Source organism: Alligator mississippiensis, chromosome 2 (genome assembly GCF_030867095.1).
Source record: "Alligator mississippiensis isolate rAllMis1 chromosome 2, rAllMis1, whole genome shotgun sequence".
In the NCBI taxonomy this organism is placed as follows: domain Eukaryota; kingdom Metazoa; phylum Chordata; order Crocodylia; family Alligatoridae; genus Alligator; species Alligator mississippiensis.
This window is the reverse complement of record NC_081825.1, coordinates 115439243-115462371: the sequence shown is the minus strand read 5'-3', so window position 1 is coordinate 115462371 and position 23129 is coordinate 115439243. Positions and strand designations below refer to the sequence as shown.

Genomic DNA, 23129 nt, shown 5'->3' with positions numbered 1-23129 from the left:
GGAGCGTCGGGCTCAAGGGGTAGTAATTGATGGCTCAATGTCTAGTTGGCAACCAGTACCAAGTGAAGTGCCCCACGGGTTGGTCCTGGGGCCAGTTTTGTTCAATGTCTTCATCAACAACCTGGAAGATGGCATAGAGTGCACAGCAAGTTTCCAGACGACACCAAGCTGGGGGGAATAGTAGATATGCTGGAGGGTAGGGCTAGGATTCAGAGTGACCTAGATAAATTGGAGGATTGAGCCAAAAGGAATCTCATGAGGTTCAACAAAGACAAGTACAAAGTCCTGCACTTAGGATGGAACAATCCCATTCACTGGTACAGGCTGGGGGCTGACTAGCAGGGCAGCAGCTCTGTAGAAAAGGACCTGGGGGTTACAGTGGACAATAAGCTGAATATCAGCCAACAGTGTGCCCTTGTTGCAAAAAAGCCTAACAGCATACTGGGCTGCATCGGTAGGATCGTTGCCAGCAGGTCAGGGGAAGTGATTATTCCCCTCTATTCAACACTGGTGAGGCCACATCTGCAGTACTGTGTTCTGTTTTGCCCCCCCCCCAACTAAAGGAAGGATGTGGACAGATTGGAGAGAGTCCAGCGGAAGGCAACAAAAATGGTGAGAGGGCTGGGGGACATGACTTATAAGGAAACACTGAGGGAACCGGACTCATTTAGTTTAGAGAAGTGTAGAAGGAGGGAATTTAATAGCAGCCTTCACCTACCTGAAGGGGGGTTTGAAAGAAGATGGAGCTAAACTGTTCTCAGTGGTGACAGATGACAGAACAAGGAGCAATGGTCTCAAGTTGCAGCAACCATAGTTTAGGTTAGATATTAAGAAAAACTCTCTCACTAGGAGGGTAGTAAAACACTGGAACAGGTAACCCAGAGAGGTTGTGGACTCTCCATCCTTGGAGGTTTTTAAGACCTGGATAGACAAAGCTTTGGCTGGAATGATCTAGTTGGGGATGGTCCTGCTTTGAGCAGGAGGTTGGACTAGATGATCTCCCGAGGTCCCTTGCAACCCTAATTTTCTATGATTCTATGAAATGAAATACAAAGTGAAAAACATAAATGTTACAAATAGTTAGAGATATATGGTAATTAAATTAAAATAGAGAATGAAATAAAGCAGGAAAAACCCTGTCAGAATAAAAGAGCTCACAAGAGTTCCCTCAAAATATTTCAAATGCTTTTTACAAGTGACCTATTGATACGAATGTATTATCTAGGAAGAAAAATAGTCGCATTCTGAATATATAACTTAAAACTATAAATAAATTATGTCCGATAGATAGAACAAGGAATACAGGTTTGAGGTTTAATACCTTGCTACTTTGCCACATTTTGTAGATGATGCTTAGTGGTAAGACATTTCCCTAGACAGTTAACAGGACAGTTAACTCATTAAGGGAAGATTAATGTTATTTCTCCAGTGACTAAGTAGCAGTCCCAATGATTTGAATAGTGACCCCAGTTACCCTACTTTAGCTGAAAAAGTGGTTTAGTCACATTAGGAAGAAATTGGGTAGGCCTGGAGCAAAAGAGGAAAATTCAAAAAAGTGGATTCAATCTTGTAGGTCCCAAAGATAACATAATGAGGGAGGGAAAATGACTTGTAAATAAACAGGTAGAATGCACTTTGAGAATTATTCAATTACGGCACGTCCAGGTAGACTTGGAAAAATTTAAGAGGGGAGGGAGGATGGAATGGCATAGTATGTCAAAACTGCCCTTGCAGCAATCCCAAGATTGCTAGTGAGAAAAAAAACCCTACCCATCCACTTCTGCTCTACACTGAAAAAAAAAAGTAGGGTCGTCAGAAGAGCAGTGCAGAGCATGTCCAGCATCACTCTCAGGGATACATCCAAAACTAAGATCCTGTGAGGGATTATACAACATTTTTTGGCAAGAAGCATGCACAAAGCAAGAGCAAGTAGGCAGGGCTTGGTTCTTAGTGGTGGCTTCTGAATCACCATGGAGATGGTATGGGCACATCCTTAGTCCTCAGACATATAAAAGCCCTTTGAAGCAAACACAAGTGTCAGGATCCAATTGTTTTTTTTTAAAGCTGCATAGGGTGATTTCAATGGAAGCCAGATGCCTGGATACCTTTAAAAACAACTGACTCCAGGTGTTTAGTCATAGCTAAATCCACGTTGACCATTCACAGCTGCCATAAGCAAGAAGCTGAAGCTTCTACCCTTTTTCATGGGAAAATCCACATGTGGCATAAAGATCTTGGCATATTCTACAGTGACTGAATTTGAGGCCAGAAACAGGCAATCTTTGAACAGAAGAATAGTCCCTACCAGACCCTTCTAGCTGGTATAAATTAAATGTGCACTGCTCTAACTTACCTCTGGAGTTGGACTGATTCCCAGCTTTCCCCAAGTTGGAGAAGTGAAGATGATTTAGTCAGGCTTGTCCAACATGCGGCCCGCCAAGGCATTTTCTGAGGTCCGCGATGCCACAACGGGAAATGAAAGTAAACACTGTTTACTTTTGTTCCCACCCCTTGTCCCTCCCCCAACAGCTTCCTAATGGCTGCTGAAGGGCTGGAGAAGGGACAACGTTCTGACACGGTGTGTGTGGGCTTGACGTTGCCGACACGGCACATGTGGGAAGAGAAGTAGCCATGTGCCTCTCGGGACAGGATGAGCCCAGCCAGAGCAGCAGGGGCTCAGCTGCACTTTCCCCCTACCTGTGCCAGTCAGTCCTGAGCGGCACACAGCTCCACCGCCGCCTCCGCTGGCCGGTGCCAACCCAGGTGGGTCTATCCTATCAGGAGCAGCATGCAGCTGAAGCCAGTTTCCCACATGCTGCTGGGGATGGGAGGAGCCCAGCCAGGTCTGCACTGGCCAGCAGAAGCGGCAGCAGAGCCGTGTGCTGCTCAGGACGGAACAAGCCCAGCCAGAGCGGCAAGGACTCAGCTGCATTTCCCCTTGCCTGCACCGGTCAGTCCCGAGTGGCACATGGCTCCACCGCCGCTTCTGCTGGCTGGTGCTGACCTGGCCGGCCTCCTCCCATCCCCAGCAGCACGTGGGAAGCCAGCACAGGGGGCCTCGGCAGGCAGGATCCTGGCGTGACCTCTGCAGGGCGAGGCAGCTGGAACCAGTGTCTGCCGGACCCCGCACTCTGGGCTCACAGCACTGAGGCCACCAGGGCTGCATGCGCGAGCGGCCGGGCACCACGGTGAGTGGGGCCATGCAGGTGGGTGGGTGAGGGGCTGTGGTGCAGCAGCTGCCTCGCTCCAGCCCCCCTCAGGCAGCACTGGCTCGTGCGGCTGCGCTGCTCAGGGGATGGAGATGTGGAGCTATTTATTTCTCCCCTTCAGTCTCGGGGGCAGCAGCTGGCTAGATGCAAAATGGATCCCTCCTGCCCACCAGCAGCTACTATGAACCTTGCAGTAACAGGCAGGTGCAGCAGGGCTACATAGGCAGGGTGTCTCTGGCCCAGGACAGAATATGCCTCGCCGGCCCGCTGGGTGATAAAGAGTTCATGATCCAGCCCCACATTCAAAAAGGTTGGACACCCTTGATTTAGAACCATCTTTACTTCCCTAGATATACCTCAGCTACAGCTTAATTATTCTTACACTGCTTAATTTCAATTTCTGGCTTCATCCTGAAGGAAACTGATCTGCCCTTAGCTCTTTTTATTGTTGTGCCACATGCCAATAGTGCTAATTTTTTTTAAAGAAATAGCCAATGAGTGATAGTGGATTGTCACTACACAGACAGCCTCTGTGATCAGTCTGTACAAGGACAAGTGAAATGATATAAACTACCTTATGGTATGCTACACCCACAATAATCACCTTGTTTTAGAACACTACACCATCTCCAAAAACAACATTCACTGCAAGCATTGCCAACTATGAATTACAACACTTAATCCACAGAGCCCTCCCAAGAACACACTGCTGAATGAAGCATTCTAAGAGCAGGAATATGATATTTATACTACACAAACAATTATTTGTTTGCTCTTTTTAATATCATTATTCTAAAGCACACTGGAGATATTTCTATAACAATGAGAATTCACATGCATTGTGAATGGCAGGGGCCATGGCAGGATATATCCACCATTCCCCATCTACCAGCCAGAACAGGTTGATAAGAGATAAACATGGAGGCCCAGAATATACAGTGATGAGAACTGTCACTTCTTTCAATGGAATAACCCCTCCCCACCCCAAAATCAACCTTTGCATGAAAAACTCACAAAAAAGAAGGAAAAGGTGAGGAATAAAGGAAGAAAATGGATAGAAAAGCATGCATAGAACATCACCCAGTAGGGAGATTTAGATTCTTAACTCCTGAATTCTTTACCAAGCAAGACCAATGAACCGTTTGTTGTATGAACTATATATGGCTACAAGCTTCCACGACAGCTTCCCTGTATCATCTGTATATTAAACAAATGATTGGCTACCACAAGAGAATGAGCTCAAGCTTAATTAAGGATGAAAGTATCAACTACTAATATGGGATATATATTTTTTATTTCTCTCTTATATAAGTATGAACAGACAAGAATTAAAAATAAATAGGGTTTAAACAAGTGACCATTATGGGTTTAAAAATTCTTTAAACAAGTGACTGAAACACCTATATATATATGCAACACAGAAGTTAACAAGCCCAATGAAATGAAATTAACTGAAAACTAATTTCAGACAAAATTTAAATGTATTGCTTATTGGAAAAGGCTTCTTTAAAAACAATCCATTTTAATGGTCCTGGCCAGAACAGAAATCAAAGTAGGAAAAAAGAAAGAAGAAAGAACCTACATCCAAAAAAATTGGGAAAAAAAGGAACTTCACACCTATATGCTAAAATATATTTGGGATTTTATTTCCTTCTCACTCTCAAAAATAAGTATATCTAACCAAAATCCCAGTCCCCACTTTATACAGTACAGGATTCATTCAATGTAAAATATTTATTATCCTAAAATCTGCCACTCCATAGTTATCCAGGGGCAGATCACTTAGGCATGTCAAAAAACTAAGTAAAATAAATGGCACCATTTAAGGTATATTACAAATTATTTTAATTACAGTAGTACTTTGGAGGCCAAGCCATTGACCAGTACTCCACAGTAGTAGGTGTTCTACACACTGAACAAAAAATGAAGTTCCATGACTTAAACAGTCTACAATCTAATTTAGGTAGTATTCAACAAAAGTAAAAAGAGGTAAAAATCTGACTGAAACAGTCCAAACAAGTGGTTTTATAGGGAATCTTGGGGGGAAAAAACTACTAAAATGAAATGTCCCCAACTAGGTAGACTGTAGTTCTGAAAGTTATTATGATTTTCCCTCTGTCCTACAAAAAGTTAATGTGAAAAAAGAGGAAAAACACAACACAAGTGGTTCCATAGGCAAGAATAAGGTCAACACATTCCATCCAGTCTTAGATATGCTCCCTCAAGCCACACATCAATATCCAGATGTAACCACTTCTGTATTTTAACAATCACTCTGAATTAGCGTTCTTAAAAACAATTCAAAAACTTATGTTACAGCCTGAGTCAACAAAAACCACAGTGCTTTGTGTGTGTGCACGCAAGCAAAGACATATTTGTTCCTAACCTGTTAAGAGGGCAAATGAGGGCATTTGTTTCACTTTTAAAATAATGTTTGGATTAAGGAGTTCATCAAAAAGTGATAAAGAATGCTTGTAATTTAAACACCCACAAGCACTGAAGGTCCTAACAGGATTCACTTAATATGATTACCCAGTAAATTAATATCTGTATACATTAACAGGTTTACAAATGTCAACTTTTTAATAAAAATGGCTGATTTTATCTGAGAGACAATCACAGTCCAGTAATTAATTTACAGCTGTATTTGTACCTCTAAAATTTCAAAATTCTACATTCTGCCATTTTGGCATAAAATTTGTCTTCTAGCCATTTCACGAGGATTGTGTTTTTAATTGTCTAGCTCCATACAAATATTAATTTTCCCTACAAAAATTACAGCTCCTACAAAATCTTTTATAATGAAATAGGTTCATATCTCCCCACTTACCTGCAGACCACCCCCAGGAATCAAGATTCAGTCACAAGATTCAGTAGCAGCTAATTTGCAACTGCACAGATTCCTTTCGTCTTTTTAAATAAAAAAAACAGAGCATTCTCACTCAATTTTTAAATGTACATTAAAGCTACAACTGGATGGCAACTGGAGTATCCCTCCTAAATCCACCTCTGTAATCCAGGTATTAGAAAAAAAACAACCCACCACCCCAATTAACTGGTAATTTACTCTCTCTATCAAAGCATAAAAGTCCAAGACTGCTTCACTTACATGCACACTGCATTTAACAAAGTAAGCCTGAAAGATGTTTGCAATATTGTTAACATTTATACCACTAAGGAGATGAAAACAGAATTCAGCTCTGATTTGCATCTAAGCATCAAGGCTCAGGTCATCTCTCATGCACATTCTTCTTATGTTTGGCTTGCAGAATCTTTATGACAGGTGATGAACAGTAAAACAACAAAAAAAGCTCAGCTTTCAGATCTCACGCTTAGCTTGCCAGGCAAGGAGCATGGCAGGGGGAGCATAATTTTTATATGACAACTGAGCACATTTGATCTGGAAAAGAAAAAAAAGAAAAAAAAAGATGGAACCATACAATGGCAGTGCTGAAGTGACAATATAGGCATAATGATCCAGGAAATACACGAGAGGAAAAAAATTGTGTGTGCAATACCTTTTATCCTAACCACATAGTTGGTTCAATAAACTTAGACAATGAACTTTTAGGAAGAACAGTATTCTTCCTTAGGTCTCTGAGAGAGAAGCAGGCAGAAAGCTTCTGCTTTGTAGAACCTGTACATTTTGTAAGGAGTATTAATATTTCTATGGAGCTAGGCAATCAAAAACACAATTCTTTCGAAACAGCTACTGTGATAACCAAAAGCTTGTCTAAGTCCATCCCGGCTATGTGGTGGTTCAATAAAGGATATAACCCATAAAAATCTCCTGGAACCATTTCTTTAAGTAACTATTCAAAGTAGAGCTCTCTTGCACCAACAAAATTATGGCCACAAAACCTCTCTACAAAAAAAAGAAGTTAAAGTGGAAGAAAATGAGTACTCCTCAGACCTTGACCACCCCGGAGTAACAATAATCAACAGGTACACCAAGGCACAACACGAGTAACACCAGCTGGACTAGCACTGGCAGCCTTAAGAAATTTAAAGTCTCTATATCATACATGGGGTCCCCAGAAACTCACACAAGGGCTAATTACAGACAGTCAAAAAGCCCAAGGCTGAAATTATTCAGTTGTTGCAGTTTACTCTAAACTGCATAGATGGAACCAATAAGCAAGTGAACAGATATTCACTTTTGAGTCCAGAAATGCAGCCATATGCCTGCAGTGGCTCAGGCCAGATGCTGGGGGACGCTAGAGCATACCTCCCTGCTGGGCTGAAACAGACAAATTGGGCCAAGCCTAACCTGCCTACCCTGCGAGGTGGGGGCACTTGCAAAGGAGGCGCAAAGCATCCTGGGATGCCAGATTACTGTGAGTTAACTTGAATCTGCAGGGGATCTGGAACAGAAGTTCTTCAATAAATCGATTTAACCTAAATCAGTTCAGTCTGATATTACATCCATCCAGGTTTATCTTAAACCAATTTTGGCCATTTTGAAAGCGGTTTATGTGCACTGAACTTCTGTTGTGTTACAGATCTGAACTGGTTTCCAATCACTTATACCAGTTTGTGTGCAACTTCTCTCCCTAGCCAGGCTGTTCTACACTGCACAAGCTCAGCTGGTCTTAGTTCTTTCATATATCCAGTTTGCTAAGGTTACAAAATGCAAGATACAACACGGACGCTATAAGCAGTGACAGTTCCTGGGTTTTGGTATCATTAAGTTCCTTTTTTGACCGCAACTGTATTATTATTCCCATTAACACAAAAGACAAGAATGAGCGTTGTGGCCACTTTTGGGAAGAGAACTGGTTAGGTAATGACGTCGCAAGAAGTAAACAGCAAACTGTTTCATAAGCCTAGCAAAAATGCTCAAAGGCAGCTCTGTCAGGCAATGCAACTGAAAGGACTATTTCATTATCACAGATTCAAATACTACAGAGAGTCTATATCATAAATGTACTGTTAGTTGGAGTTTAAAGAATAGATAAGACGTGTAAACACTGCCACAGACAATCCGATTCCTAAACAAAGCTACTCTTAAAACAGCTAGTTTGTCAAGGGGAAAAGCTACATCCTCAGCTGATGCAAGCAAGCACAGATAAAATGATTTCAGTGGATCTATGCCCAATTGTACTAGCTGAGGATGTGGCCCAGTTTCTTAGATATCTATAACATTTCAGGAAGCAATAGACTTGAGTTCAATTTACATGACAATACAACTCTGAAGTTACCAAAGCAAAGAGACTCTTGTTGTTGCACCTCACAGGCATTAAAGAAACATTTGAATTTGCAAGACTTTCAGATGTAAAACAAAGTGATTAGTCCTTTTCCCTCAGGGAAGGCTCCAAGCTACAGTGATTCTGATGCTGCATCCTTCCTGGAACCAATTAGATGTTATTGCAAGACAGGCCTCTATTTAAACAAGGACGTTTGTTCTTCCTCTCCTCATGACGCTATCTTATCATAGACCAAGTGTTTTATATCAGCACGCTGAAATTGTGTGTAATGTACAAGGATGTTCAAGATAAATTCTAAGAGTTACAAAGCAAATACTTCCTTTCACTGTAAACAATATGACTGAATCCACTTCTTGAAGAAATCAAGCTATATTTATATTCACCCTGTTGAAATGCTACAGGCAGCCATAGAAGGATAAGTTTATAATAAATTGCTATATTTGGAAACCCTTGTTGCTAAGCATCTTATAACATTCAGCACAGTTTATATCATTCATGTCCGTGCTACATAATTAACATTTCATATGTTTTCAAAAAAGTGCAGTGCTTATCTTTGTTGTTAATTTAAAACCATTATAAATTTTTAGGGAATTAATAAAAGGCTGTGCGGCCAATTAATTAGAGCAGCAGCCCGATCCCAAGGGAATACAAACACAGACATTATATGCAAGGATATGGTACAGCCGATCTTCTAAACAGCATGTCTGTTTGAGATAAAACACTTCAGCTGTTCATGCTAAAAGGTAGTCTACTAAACAACATAGGATATGGAAAACCTCCTCCAGTCCCAAGAATATTGTCCTATTCAAAGGCCTAAACCTGTACCAAGTATCCTGCCAGTTTGGTACAGATGAGTACAAGACCACGCAGGGCCCCAATGAAATCAGTTGGGGACTTCTACCTGGGGTTCACTGCAGGATTGGTGCCAAAGGCTTGATTCAAGGATCACTAAAGCTTATGCAGATTCTTCCACATTAACCAGTTCTCAGAGATGCAAACCACTTGTTAAAGGAGAACACAACACAAACCTTTACCTGGTGCTTACAGAACAAACTGCTGAACAGTAACAGTGCTGTAAATCAGGAATCCTGGTTTCTCCATCCTAGCAGTTATAGACAACATAACCAAACACAGAAATCTAGCATATTTGTTCTGAACAAAGCGACTCTAAGCAAATGACACTTCCCACGTTACAGACTTGGGGCATTTTTCTTGGAACGTGCAGGGGAGGGGAGGGGGGAGTGAGAAGGGGCTCTTTAATTGCATTGGCTCTGAGAGGCATTCTAATTAAAGTGTTGCAGCGTCTCCAAAATGGCAGCAGGGGCGATTTGACTAAAGCTCATCTAAGGAACATTAGTTGAGGCGCCACCACCTCCATTCTGAAGTGCAGGGACATCAATACACGAGACTCAGAGGCTGGCTGGAGCATGCTAATTAGCACACTCCAGCAGACTCCATTCACTGAGTCTGCTCCAACATGCTATAATTGTAGCACATTGGAGCAGCCTCCCAGAATGTCTACAGGCACCCTTGGGTTCCATCCCCTGCTCTGCCAAAGCAACTATACAATCTCTCTGTTACATTTTAAAAAATAATAGACCAATACTGCCTCCAAAAGGAGAGATACCAAGGCTTTACTCAACAGGTAAAGGTATGAAGTACATGGAGGGTTGCCACTAGTCACAGTATTGCCATCTTTCGCAATTATAACATGAGACTCAGGCCATGATATCCACTGCATTTTCCATAAGCCAGAATCAAGACTGGTTTTTGAAAATGGAATCTGAAATTTCAAAACAATGTCCTCCCATGGATTAAAAAACGTGTCCATCATGTATCCTAAAAGTTCAAAAACCAGAACAATAAATAGATTCATAGATGTTTGGATTGGAAGGGACCTCAGTAGATCATCAGGTCCAACCCCCCGCCCTAAGCAGGAAAGAGCGCAAGGGTCAGACGACACCAGTCAGGTACATGTCTAGCCTCTTCTTAAAGACCCCCAAGATAGAGGAGAGCACCACCTCCCTTGGAAGCCCATTACAGATTCTGGCAACCCTTACTGTAAAGAAGTTCATCCTGATGTCTAAAGAAGTACTATTAATAGACAGATGTACTCCCAATCTATTAATGCTGAAATATTTCATTATTTTTAGAGTTTGATCCTCAATTTCTACATGTTGGTATTTGGTAAATAATACAGTCAGCAAAAGTCCATAAAAACCTGTCCTCCTCTTCCTAACTGCTTTTTGTGACCGTCTTCAGGCTATTATAATAGTGTCTTACAGAAGTAGACACACAAATGTATTTCCAGAGACTCAAGAAGGATGGAATAGGACCATACACAGGTGCCTAATAAAATGGAATAGTATGTAGTCCAGCAGCAAGCAAAATGCGGCCCGCAGGCCGGATCCAGCCTGCCAGGCAATTTCATCCCGCCTGGGGGCACCCACCAATTAATTGAACCCTGCCCAGCCTGTGCACTTCATTCCCACCCTCATGCATGGGAGGACCCTGGCTGAGCCAGCACACACAGTTTCCAGGCAGGGCTGCTGCTGCTGCCACTGTTACAGTCACCAGGGAACCTGCTCAGCTTTCCCAGCCTCCAGTGGCTCCTCATCATGTCCCTGCTGCAGTGCTGGCTCCAGGCAACAGGTAGGGAAGCTGCAGCTGGGCAGGGGCATGAAGTGCGGGGCTGAGGCTGGCAGAAGCAAGGTGCCCACACTTAGTGGGACGGCAGGAGTGTGGAGCTTGGGTGGGCAAGGTGTGGGTATTGGGGAGGGTGTGGGGTCCTCTGCCACACCACTCCCCTAACCCCATGACTCACAGCTCCTACTGCTGTTGACAGCAGCAGCAGGTCCTCAGGGTGTTTGTGCCCCATGCAGGTGCAGCCAGCTGGCGGTGTGCACCTCCAGCCAGTTCCAGGAGCTGCACATGGTAGCAAGGAGCAGAGCCAGGGCACTGGGCTCACGTGCAGATTCTGGGACTCGCACACCACAGTGGGGACGCCCTGCACAATGGAGCCAGGGGCCTGGCTCCGCTCCCTGCCACAATGTGCAGGTCCCAGGACTCCACTGGGAAGCAGGGCTTCCTGCCATGTCCGCAGAGTCCAACAAGCTGCACATGGCAGTAGGCAACAAGGCCAGGCCACTGGCTCCATTGTGTGGGGCTTCTCCTGATGCTACACGAGTCTCAGCAGCTGCACGTGAGCCCTGCATGACAGAGGTAAGCCAGCCTGGCTCTGCTCCTTGCAACCACATGCAGTTCCCAGAACTGGATGGAGCCACATACCATCAGGTAACTGTGCCTGCATGGGCCACAAGCATCCCAAGCGCATACTGCCTGCTGCTACTGCCGCTGGTGGCAGGAGCTGTGTACCGTGGAGGGGTTCCCACACACCCCCACCCTCTCTCACACCCACCCTGCCCACACCCCAACACAACATGCACACAGCCACACCCAACTTACTTCATTTTTTAGCTATTATTCAATCACCTCTATGTACACTGTGCAAACACACATAAATCAAGACAAAAATAAAAAATATTTTTTAAAATAAAATTAAAATGTTATAGTAGAAGCTTGCAGGGGGTAAAAAGATATCAGATTCACCCAAGGAACCATAGTAGATGCTTGACTTTTGATATATGATTTGGGTTTTTTTCTGGTTCCAAGCTAGTACAAGGAGAACCTCCAGTGGCAAGGGGAGGGACTTCTAGTGGCAAAGGTCAGGGGGCTAGGGGACGGGACTTCTGATCCCAAGATGATGACCAGGGGGCAGGGCACCTGTCAAGAGGCGGGGCTACCACTGCAGCCCTCGACAGCTCACCAAAACTCATGAAGCTGCCCTCCAGCTAAAATAATTGCCTACCCCTCATCCAGTTAATGGCCTTCTCTGGGCATTAAGGATGCCCTCCTCCTAATGAAAGGGAGAGTGGCTGCTTTTAGTCCACCATATGCAGTGCTGTCTGCATATTATGTATGGAGGGAGGAGACTGGGAACATATTAAGAGCAGATACCATGAAGTCATCTCAATGAAGTGAAGGTTCATAAGTTTTGGCAACCTCTAACAAGCTCTACTGAGCATGTAGAGGGCAACTTTCAGAAGCTGAATAATTCAGAGATCTCAGTAGATTTTTGTGTAGTGCATACAGATAAAGGCACTGCTCTGACCTATCAGGTTTCAAATTCCTGTCCAAGCATGAAAGTGCTACAGCTCAAAGAAAAAGCTGGAATATATTTTTAACATTAGAAAATCTATTTTTCAATAGCCTAATTCTGAGGAATCAGTAGAGAGCAAGTATGGATCATTTCACCCTGGAATGCTGAAATTAGGCAAAATTAGAGAAAACTGGAAACAAGAATTTACAATAAAATGTCTTAGTGAACTAACAGTCCCCAGTGATAGCATCCTCGAGCTTGGGAAAGCTGCACCTATACCAGAAACAATGAAGCCACTGCTTAGCAAAGTTTGGGACAGGATAAATAGCACTGCTGTGCTACAGCACCAATAAACTTGTCCCCAAAGTAATTGGCTTGAAATCACATTTCCAATTTAGGAGACACCCTAAGATATAGCTTTAGACAACGCTACCTATAGGTAGGGACCTACCAAAATCACAGAAAAATACTTAAAACTGTTTCTCCCTTGCCTTCCAGCTGATCAGCAGCAACCAGTGGGGCTGCTGGGTCCCCTCTGCCAACCAGGGGAAGGGGGGGAGCACAGCAAAACAATCCAAATTATAGGAGCCACTGCACAGCGCACTTCCGCCATGATTTCTGTAGGTGCCAACCAATAGGCACCACTGTGGCATTAACCTATTGCAGCACCGTAGTTACCATTTTATAGGCAGTGAGGTAGCAAGTACAGAGGGCCAGTGGCAAACATACAGAATTATATATATGCGCACAAGGTATCGTGCCATCAATTATTAGGAATGAAGAGCCCTTGAGAAATAGCCTAAACTTGTTGAAAACATACAAATACATTTAGATTAAAAGCACTCATGGACAGGAACTGTTGTTCTGTAACATACAAGTAGAATGGATAACACACTAGGATGCTGACTGCTAACTGAAGTAAGAAAATAACTCAAAAGAAATAATATTTTGTAATAAAAGGGAGTTGATATATTTTGTAGTCAGGATTAGTCTTGTACAAGTTTACAATTTTCACATTTACTTCTATTAAATGTATTGACTATAATAAAATCAATAGTAGCAGCTGCTTCTAAAGTTTGTGAAAGACGCTTTACAGAGAACTACTCAAATTATCTGTTCCTAAATAACCTTGAACTGAAATCAACAATCTTTGCTACAAATGCATGTGGTACTTTACATTGTAATACTGATAATATATCGTGTTTAACTCTGAACACATTACCAAAATAAGTTCTTGACAAATTGGAGGGAGTTCAAGGGGAAAAAAACCACCAACATTTTCATGAAGCACAAATGACTTATTTATGAGGAAATATTAAAAGAGCTAAATATTTACAGCTTGGTCAAGTAATGAATGAGGAGGTAGGGACTATGAGAACACTACAGATATCTGAAGACTGAAAACATCAAGCAGGAAGAGTTATTGGTTTACACAAGGGCATACTGAAAAGATAAATAATTAAAAGGGATAAAATGAAACAAGGAAAACTTAAACTGAATATCAGAAAACACTTCTGCACAGAGAAACATATCAGCTTATAAATAGTCTCCACAGGGAAGCACTAAGTGCCCAGTGCTTGGCATTTCAAGGTTATTTAGGAACAGATAGTTTGAATTGTGCCATAGGAACAACCTTGCACTGGTAAGCCAGTGAACTATATGCATTGCTAACTTTTAGGATTCTGTAATAAAAATGGCATATGCTTGACAAGTTGCAGATAAAATAGTTAATTGTCCTTGTTTATAAGGCACATATTAAAAAAATAATATTAAATTCTTCTCCAGAAAACAATAATGTAAAAAAAAAAAAAAAAAAAAACCCCGAAGCCCTCAAATAAGAGATTTAAATGTATTCATTTAAACTGTAAGCTAAAGTCATTTATTTTTTAATTCTGTCAAGAGGAAAAATACATCTACCCTACTCTAAGCACAATTAAAAGAGCAGGGATGCATTTCCTCCAGCAGAGGTCACTCCAGGATAACAAATTATAAAAAAAAGTCATTACAAAGTTAATGTTTATTTTTACAAAAAATACTGTTAAATTCTTCTATGTCCTGCAGTTCTGAGGCACATATGACTATGACAACAGATACAGAAAGCAGCATGCTGGGCAAAATGTAACATAGTTATGGGGTAGGAAAAATTCCTGACCATCACTGATCTGCTGTGGGAATTTGGACAATTAAGCCATTTCTCCTCTTGCCTTTTATCTGACTGGTCTATAAGCCATATGGCCCTGCAGGAAAAATTTAAAAAAAAAAGCCTCTCAATTTGTGTTTGTACAGTGCCTAGCGCACACAGTCCGCAATCTTGGTTAGACTCTGAAAGCACTACAAACAATAACAGCACAGAGAGTCTACCCAATAAAATATGGGTGGTATTTATTTACACAGCATTTTACATCCACAGATGTAAAAGGCCTTCATAAAAGTGAGCAACCATTAGCATCCATTTATGGATAGGTAAGTAAATGACTAAGGTAAAAGAACAAAGCTGTGGGTGCAAAAGTGGAACCTATGCTGAAACTCCAGTGAAATATGCATCCTAACGTCTTTAGTTAAATTGAAAACTTCAGTCCAATCTATTTCATATTTCTTATGTGAAGTTTGCAAAGCAGAAAAGACTCCTCAAAGAACAGAAAAGAAATGGTTAGTTTGTGGTACAGGGGAGAGGCACACACTAAAGAACGCTTGCTAATTCAGAACAGTTTAAAGCGTGAGCATAGCTAGCAAAGTCCCTCTTCAAAAGTGACGCACAGGATCCATATTTATCCTCTCCATTTGCTCTGTACAAAAGTCTAAAATGACTATTTGAGAACCAGCCCTACTAAATCTCTAATCTGACTATCAAACAGTTGGTCTCAAATAGTCTGAGCAAGGTTCCAGCTGCTGACTAAAAAGCAAAGGTCTCTATAAACTATTACTAATCTTCTGAACCACCCGAGTTTCCTGTGTATTTTTGTTTAAATTACTTAAAATCCTTTGTGGAATTTGTTGCAAAACTTTACAAAAATAGGAAGGCAAAAAAGACCTAATTGTTTTAGATCTTTCTGTCTGATGAACTGCGTCTATACAATATCAGTACGTGGATTTGCAGAGTAAGTGAAATCATAAACTGAATAGCAGTATCACATCCTAAGCAAGATGCAGAAACCTTACCAGCTTCCTTGCATAATGCTGCCAAGTCTGCTCCCACATATCCATGGGCACTGTCAGCCAGCTGCACCAACTCTGTTCCAGTCAGCAGATGAGGAACCTGATGAAGAAGCTTGCTCAGTATGTCTAGTCGGTCCTGTGCATTTGGAACTCCAATTTCTATCTCTTTATCAAAACGCCCAGGTCTCCGTAATGCGGGATCCAGTGCATGAGGACGGTTTGTGGCACCTAACACCAAGAGCTGACCTTCACTACCCTCCTAAACAAGCCAAAGTAAAGGAGAAAAAAGGATCAGAAAGTAAACCTTGAAATCCTACTGAATTTATTAAACACAATTCAACATTAACAACTATCTTTCTGATCTGAAACAGAAGTTCAATAAACCAATTTAACCTAAATCAGTTCAATCCATCCTGGTTCATCTTTAACCAGTTTCAGCCATTTTGAAAGCAGTTTATATGCACTGAACTTCTGTTACATTACCAATCTGAACAAGCTTACTATCATTTTTACCGGTTTATGTGTAATTTCCGTCCATGGCCCCTATGAGCTTTCCACAACAATTTCACATAAAGCCTCCTTCTAGCTACAAAAAACACCACCACACAAAGCACTTTTCAACTCATTAGACCAGAAATTATCCAGCACAGGAGCTCCTGGGAAAGAGAATGAGCTGATGGTAATAAACTGAAGACAACAAGGGGGGACAACAAAGCCAAATGAAATTTCAGCCTTCTGGAAAACGTTGATATTTCTACATTGGCCTTTGACCCAATTCAGAACAAAGAGTTTACATTTTGTAGATAAATATAAAAACTATTACCATACATACTCAATTACAAGACAAGGTTTTTCTTGCCCATATAACATACAGGGAAAAAACTACTTGCCTTATAATCAAGTACAAGGTCTCAGGGGACTGACTTTCCCCATCTCCCCCCGGCTGCTCCCCCCTACACCTGCCCCCAACACCTCCCTCCAACACTTGTCCCTTTACTACCTCCCATCATTTTCCCTACTATGTGCCCCCTGCCTGCCCCATTACTGCCCTCCTCGCTACCTCTCACCCCACTGCCTGTAGTAGTGGGGCGGATGAATTTAAGTTGATCCTCCCTCCAACAGTTAGATTCCAACACATACATTATAATAAATTTATGAATTTTCCATGTATAGAAACTAATTACTAGGGGGTGCGTCTTAAACTCAGGATCATTTTGTATTCAGGTAAAAACAGTACTTATTTTGTTTGGCTTGGTTTTTTAATATGTCCAAACTTTTTCAAGTTAAGGTCTATACTGAACTGTTTTTTTCCTCTTGCAGCACACTGAATCATCAGAGTCAAATTTTAGACAATCTGATGCCTCCATCCCACCTCGCATGACATCTTTCATGCTATCCCCACAGCTATGAACCTTCCAAGATGAACCATGCGGCCCAGTCAGAGGAATGACTCACGCATGACAGAAAATCTAATGACTACCAATAAGTCCAGCCCACAGGAAAGAATGGATATCCAAATCAGAACTCCCATACAGATTAACCAAAACACATGACCTAATTCAGAACAAAGATGGGAATGCTGAGAATTGTTTTCTGCTTTATAAAAAACTACCTTGCTTTTGAAACACGAGTCTCAGCCTGTCCTGAACTAGATATCGGCATACAGACTAACAGGCCTTCTCCTTGTAAGATTATATGACTGACCAGTAAGTGTGAGGGTATTTGTTTAGACCAGAGGCAGGCAAAGTCTGGTCTGCAGGCTGGATATGGCTGGCAGCGGACTCCATTTCCCAGCAGCCCCTGCCCACGTGGCTGGGGTCAGTTTCCATGGAGACCCCAGCAGCAACCATGCTGTGATAGTGGGGCTGGGATTTCTGTGGAGACTGGCCCCAGCAGCACTGACAAGCAGCAGCAGTGGCGCCAGCCTCTTCCTGGGGGGGTGGAGAGGGGACGCTGAGAGAAGGCTGTGCTGTGCACAGGAGCAAGGTGGGCTCAGCTGCCGCTGCCTGTGCAGAGTGGGAAGCAGCAGCACCACTAGGAGGGTTGGCTACAGGAGGAGGCTACAAGGAATTTTGGGATGGCTACAGCCCCCCAAGTCTCCCCCTCCCCAGCACTGCCTCTACTGCCAGGGTGCATGATAGGGTAGATTGCTGCTCCAGAGCCAGGCTAGGATCTTGCGGCAATGACAGCATGATCCAGAGCCAGGGCAGAGCTGCAATCTGTGGCCTGCATGCCCCTCCCTGGGGCATGCAGGAAGTGGATTGCAGCTCTGCCCCAGCTCCGGACCATGCTGTCACCGCTGCAAGGAGCCAGGGCAGAGCCATGTTCTGCTACCTGCATGTCCCTGCCCAGGGCATACAGGCTATAGATTGCAGCTCTGCCCTGACTCTGGACCATGCAGTCACCACTGCAAGATCCCAGCCTGGCTCCAGAGCAGCTCTACGCCCTGCCAGCACTGCTGGGGCTGGTCTCCACAGAAACCCTAGCCTTGCACACCTGTTGCTGGGATCTCCATGGAAACTGACCCCAACCACACAAGCAGTGGCTGCTGGGAAATGGAGTCTGGCTGCCAACCAGGTCTGCCATTTTGCCCACCCCTGGTTTAGACTGATGCACTGGGAAGGCAGGAGACAGTATGCTCTAGTAGAAAAATAAGGAACTGTACTGAAAGTCATAATATCTGTCTTTCTGCATAACACTGCCACTGTTCTACTGAACTACGCAGAAATGGGCAAGTGGAGTTTCACAAAGATGTGCCCTGGAAACAATTGATGTTTTCATTAATGACTTGAAAAAACAGTATGCTAATGGCATTTGCTGTGCTACAAAACTGGGAGACATCATGAGCAGAAGATGGCCAGAAAATTATACCAGATAAGCCACAGGATTGGAAACGGGATAAATTTTAATAGATAATTTTAATGGAAATGGGGTAAAATTTAACAAATAAACTGAAACTGGAACAGGTGCAGAGAAAAGTGGTAGAAAATCAGGAAAGGAATAACCTATTTAACCTCGTAAAATGAAGGCTGAAAGGGGACATGATTACTCTCTCGTGACATCAAGGAGAAAAGCAGCGGAGTGGAAAACAAACTATTCAAGGAACAGGATAGTACTGACACAAGAATAAATAAACCTAAATAAAAGGTTAGGCTGAAATGTATAGCTGCTTACAGATGTAATCTCCCGTCCCACCAAAAAAACTAGTGCTTTACTTTCATCTTGGTGCGCCCCCCACAGCAAGCACAGTGCACGCCCAGAAAAGATATCATGTTAGTTTGACCCAGCTTACCCAACATCTGTATATACTGCATGCTTCAGCAGCAGGGCTTTTTGGTGCTTTTAACTAATAGTTGATTGCATCAGCTTTCGATAAAAGCACCAAAAAGCCCGGCTGAAGTACCCCATCTATACAGACGCTGCAGAAACTAACACGCTTCCTCCTTTGGTAAAGCGCTGTTTGTTTGGGGTTTTTTTCACATCTGTCAGCACCCTGTGAGAATATTTCTAGCCATCAAAGAAAGGAGAGTATATAACAGCCCTTCAGCAGGAGTACTGGCATCAAAAATCCTAACTGATTAACAAGACTGAGCTTAATCAGTTTACAAATGAGGTTATATGACATGTTTGTGATAGAGGACAGGAAGTTACTTCCAGTAACGTGTAAGAGTTCAGCATCTCAGTCTGAAAAAAAGATCATCAGGTCTGGGTCTCTCTGCCTCCCACCCTCCCCCGCCAGTAAATCTCTGGACTATTATGCAATAATATAATGGAAACTTGCAAGTAAACTCAAAAGAAAACACAGAAACACTGCGTCTAATGGAGCAAACAAAACAAAAAAAAGAGACCTCACCTCCTGTGTCCGTGCTAATCAGACCAGTAATTCTCAGCCAGGGTGCCATGCCCTGAGGCCCTTTTTCAAGGGTTCTATGGGGTGCCACACAATGTTAGCAGCGTTAGAAATGCAAACATGATTCACAAAATAATCCCAGAGATTTCAAACAGGAATCCACATTCTGATCTGCTGTGAACTTGAGTTCTTTGCAACAGAAGAATTGCTCTATAGTCAAAACTGCTCTGCAGTCAAAAAAATTAAAAAGGAAGAGCTGGCATATTTCAAGGGGAGCTTCCAGTCTACTGAGGGATGCCGCAAGTCTACAAAGGTTGAGAACAAATGAATTAGACAGAAGTAGACTAGGAATTAATATGTTCTATGTGCCTGAAGCAAACCTTACTTCAGTCAACAGATAAAGTCCCACAGCTTCCATGGACTTTTAATTTGGCCTTGAAAATTGAAGGTTAGCTTAATGCAGATTCTGGGACTTTAGGCCCTCTGTACACGATCCAGTTAAAATTTTCAAGAGCTGTTTAATCGCACAATTAAACTGAGACCAGCTACATATTCAAAGTATCTATCATGCCATAAAAAGGTCCAAGCAGCTATAAAGTTTGACCTTGATAATGTTTACAGGTGGTCCTCGGGCTTACAACACAATTGGTTCCTGAAAACTGCGTCTTCAGTCAAAACGCTGTAACTCGGAACTGACTTTTGCAAAGGAACAATGTTATAAATGGGGGATTGGTTCCTGAACCAAGGCCTGATACCCTATTTTCACCAAAAATAACCGAGAATTTTGTACTCAATCAATTATAGACAAGTAATATAGTTACATTAATGTATTTATATTGTAAATAGCAATCATACTGATTTGGAAGGACTTCTTTGAAGTGACTTTGCTGGACTTTTTGAAGGGCTCTTGGCTGGAGTCTTCTCAAGTCTTGGCCGCAGGTCTTTCTGGGGTCTTGTCTGCTTTCTTAAAGAAAGTGTCCAAGGAAGTTTGGACAGATGTTCTCTTCTTTTGCTTGTAAGTTTCTCTGTAGCAGCTGTACATGAAAGATAGGCCCCTATTCACCGATGCACTGTGTTCAATGTTGGGGTCATGTTCCTCAAACAGGAACATGGCAGCTTCCAAATACTGAAATGCCTCAGCCAACACTTTTGTCGTCAAGACTTTATGAGAAGGAGTCTCTTCAACAGCGGGTGCATCTTCTTCTTCCTCTGCCACTTTTTGCTGTTCTAATTCAATGAGGTCTTCATTAGTTAATTCTTCAGAATGTAATGCCAGCAACTCATCAACATCTTCTGGTGCAACGTCTAAGTTGAGTTGTTTGCCCATTTCAACAACATTTTTGGTCACCTCTTCAACAGTGTCTGTAAAGCCTTGGAAGTCAGGCACAAACTCAGGACACAATTTTCTCCAAACACCATTCAAATTTGATTGTTTCCATGCCTCACCAATGTTCTTAACTCTCCCCCTGTTGTTTCTTTAGATCATCATAAAGACTCCTAGCCTTTTTTCCTGAATTGTGTCTAACTCACAGGAGCACGGCATTGATTTTGATCTCTCCAGCCAAACGATTAACAGTTTCTCAACCTGAGCAATAAGTCCAACATGATGCTTAGTTATCACAGTTGACTGCATAGGAGCTGAGCCCTTAACATGTTCCTGAAGTCTTACCTTGTCTTTGGATATCCCCATGATAGTCGTTTGGGGATATCCAAAGCTCTACCGATTTCAGTTGACATCCCACCTTTTTCGGACATCTTAATTATTTCCATTTTTGCTTCCATAGCAATTGCTCTACATTTCTTAGAAACATCACTTGCACCAGATTTGCGCTTTTCTGCCATTTTGATGGGCAAAGAAACACTAAATTTTAAGAAAAAGTTTGGAAACACAGATTCACCACATAAAAATTGCATCGGAACAGCAACTGAGCATCTTGAGTCAGGGAGATGGGCGGCATGGTGCATTGGCGCAGGAAAATGGGCAGCACAGCAAACTTGTTTGCTGGCGTGGCGTGGCATTGGATTGACAGTCTACAGTCCCTATGGCTGGGAAATAGGAGCTGCTACCATCTCCCAGCCATGAAAAACATGGTATGCACACAATGCACACGTGGTATTGTACTGTCATTAAGATATGTTGGGATCTACTGCACAACCCCATAATCATGCCCCCTGCCATGCACATGTGGGAGAGCAGGAGGAACAACTGTGTGGATCATACATTAGATCCTATTGTGCCTTTACCTGCACATGTGGAGGGGCCCTTAACAACTGACTTTGGACACTACTAACAGTTATTTTTACTTAAATTCAAAGCAATATTAAAATAATCTGTTTTGAATCAAAATTTTTCTTCCCATGGCTTACATTTGTCACCAAAATAACATCAGGGGATGGGAAAGGACAGAAAGCAAATGAAAGTATGCACACACTCTTCTTTTTTTGGAGGTTCAAAAATACCTCCAAATGTCATATTAACTTCATGATTACCGATAAATATAGCTATTCCTATTCCCAAAAAATCCAGTTAGGTATACAGACTCCAGTAAAACAGTTTAAAGTTTCCTCTAAAAGTTGGTCTGACTATATGATAAATACTAACACAGTTTGCTTAGTTTTTCCCCATAATATATTAACTAAGTCAACACACTTTATACTTACTGAGCCAATGCCATCCATCAGTGTTAGCAATGAAGCTACAACTCTCTTTTCAACTTCATTCTGAGCTCCTTCTCTCTTTGGACAGAGTGCATCCAGTTCATCTATAAATATAATTGAGGGGCAGCTGAAAGAAAAATAAGTAAAAGCAATTTAATCCATCCAATGTATATATTCAAAGGATTTACATGGAGATTTGCAAAACTGTCTAAGGAATATAGACCCAAAATTATCATTAATTTTAATAGGTTTTTGAAACCTTCAGCCCCAAGACCTGGTTCAACTCTAAGATGTGAATACATAAATTAACAGCATTGTGTGCTCCCATATTTATTGTCTCTCAAAGATGAGATATTCAATTTGCTAACTTCACAAAGATGCCTTTTCTAATTGCCATCACTGAAAAAAATCAGCCTAGGACCTAAAAGTCAGGCTGGGTTCCTTTTTGCTAACATATCACCAGTAATAAAAATCCTGCAGTCTAAATTCTGCCCTCAGGTCATTTTGGCCTCCAAGTTTTTCTATCTGAGAAATCATATACTGTCCCACCAACCTCAGAGGGTATACGTACACTACAATCCAAAGGTGTATAAAGCAGCCTTTATGGACATCTCCAAGCTCACTTTAAGCTAGCTAGCTCTTATTAGCACAAAAAACAGACCTGACTAGCTGCCCAAGTATTTATCCAGGGTTTCAGATAGGTTTTGCAGTCTGCATAGAACCCTATCCTGTCATAGCTTCACTGTCATTAGCAGGGATCCAGGTTTTCCATTTCCTGCAGAAAAGCAGAAAAAAATGTGGACTTTCCCTTTTAACTGAGAAAAACATGGATTTTCCACTTTTGCAAATTGCTCTCTACAGGCTGGCAGAGTTCCAACCTGCAAGTCTGG

At 42.3% G+C, this 23129-nt stretch overlaps 1 protein-coding gene across 7 annotated transcripts in view; it reads right to left on the bottom strand.

The window, feature by feature from the left end:
* Positions 1 to 23129, bottom strand: part of AFG2A (AFG2 AAA ATPase homolog A) — a 327870-nt gene that overhangs the window by 280759 nt on the left and 23982 nt on the right. For 6 of the 7 annotated variants that reach the window (XM_019494631.2, XM_006263434.4, XM_059722088.1 and 3 more), the window contains 2 exons: positions 22243 to 22366; positions 15735 to 15990 (listed from right to left, as the gene is read on the bottom strand). In XM_019494631.2, coding sequence (XP_019350176.2) covers positions 15735 to 15990; positions 22243 to 22366 — 380 coding nt within the window. The remainder of the gene's footprint in view (positions 1 to 15734; positions 15991 to 22242; positions 22367 to 23129) is intronic. The other variant, XM_019494643.2, reaches the window with a different exon arrangement.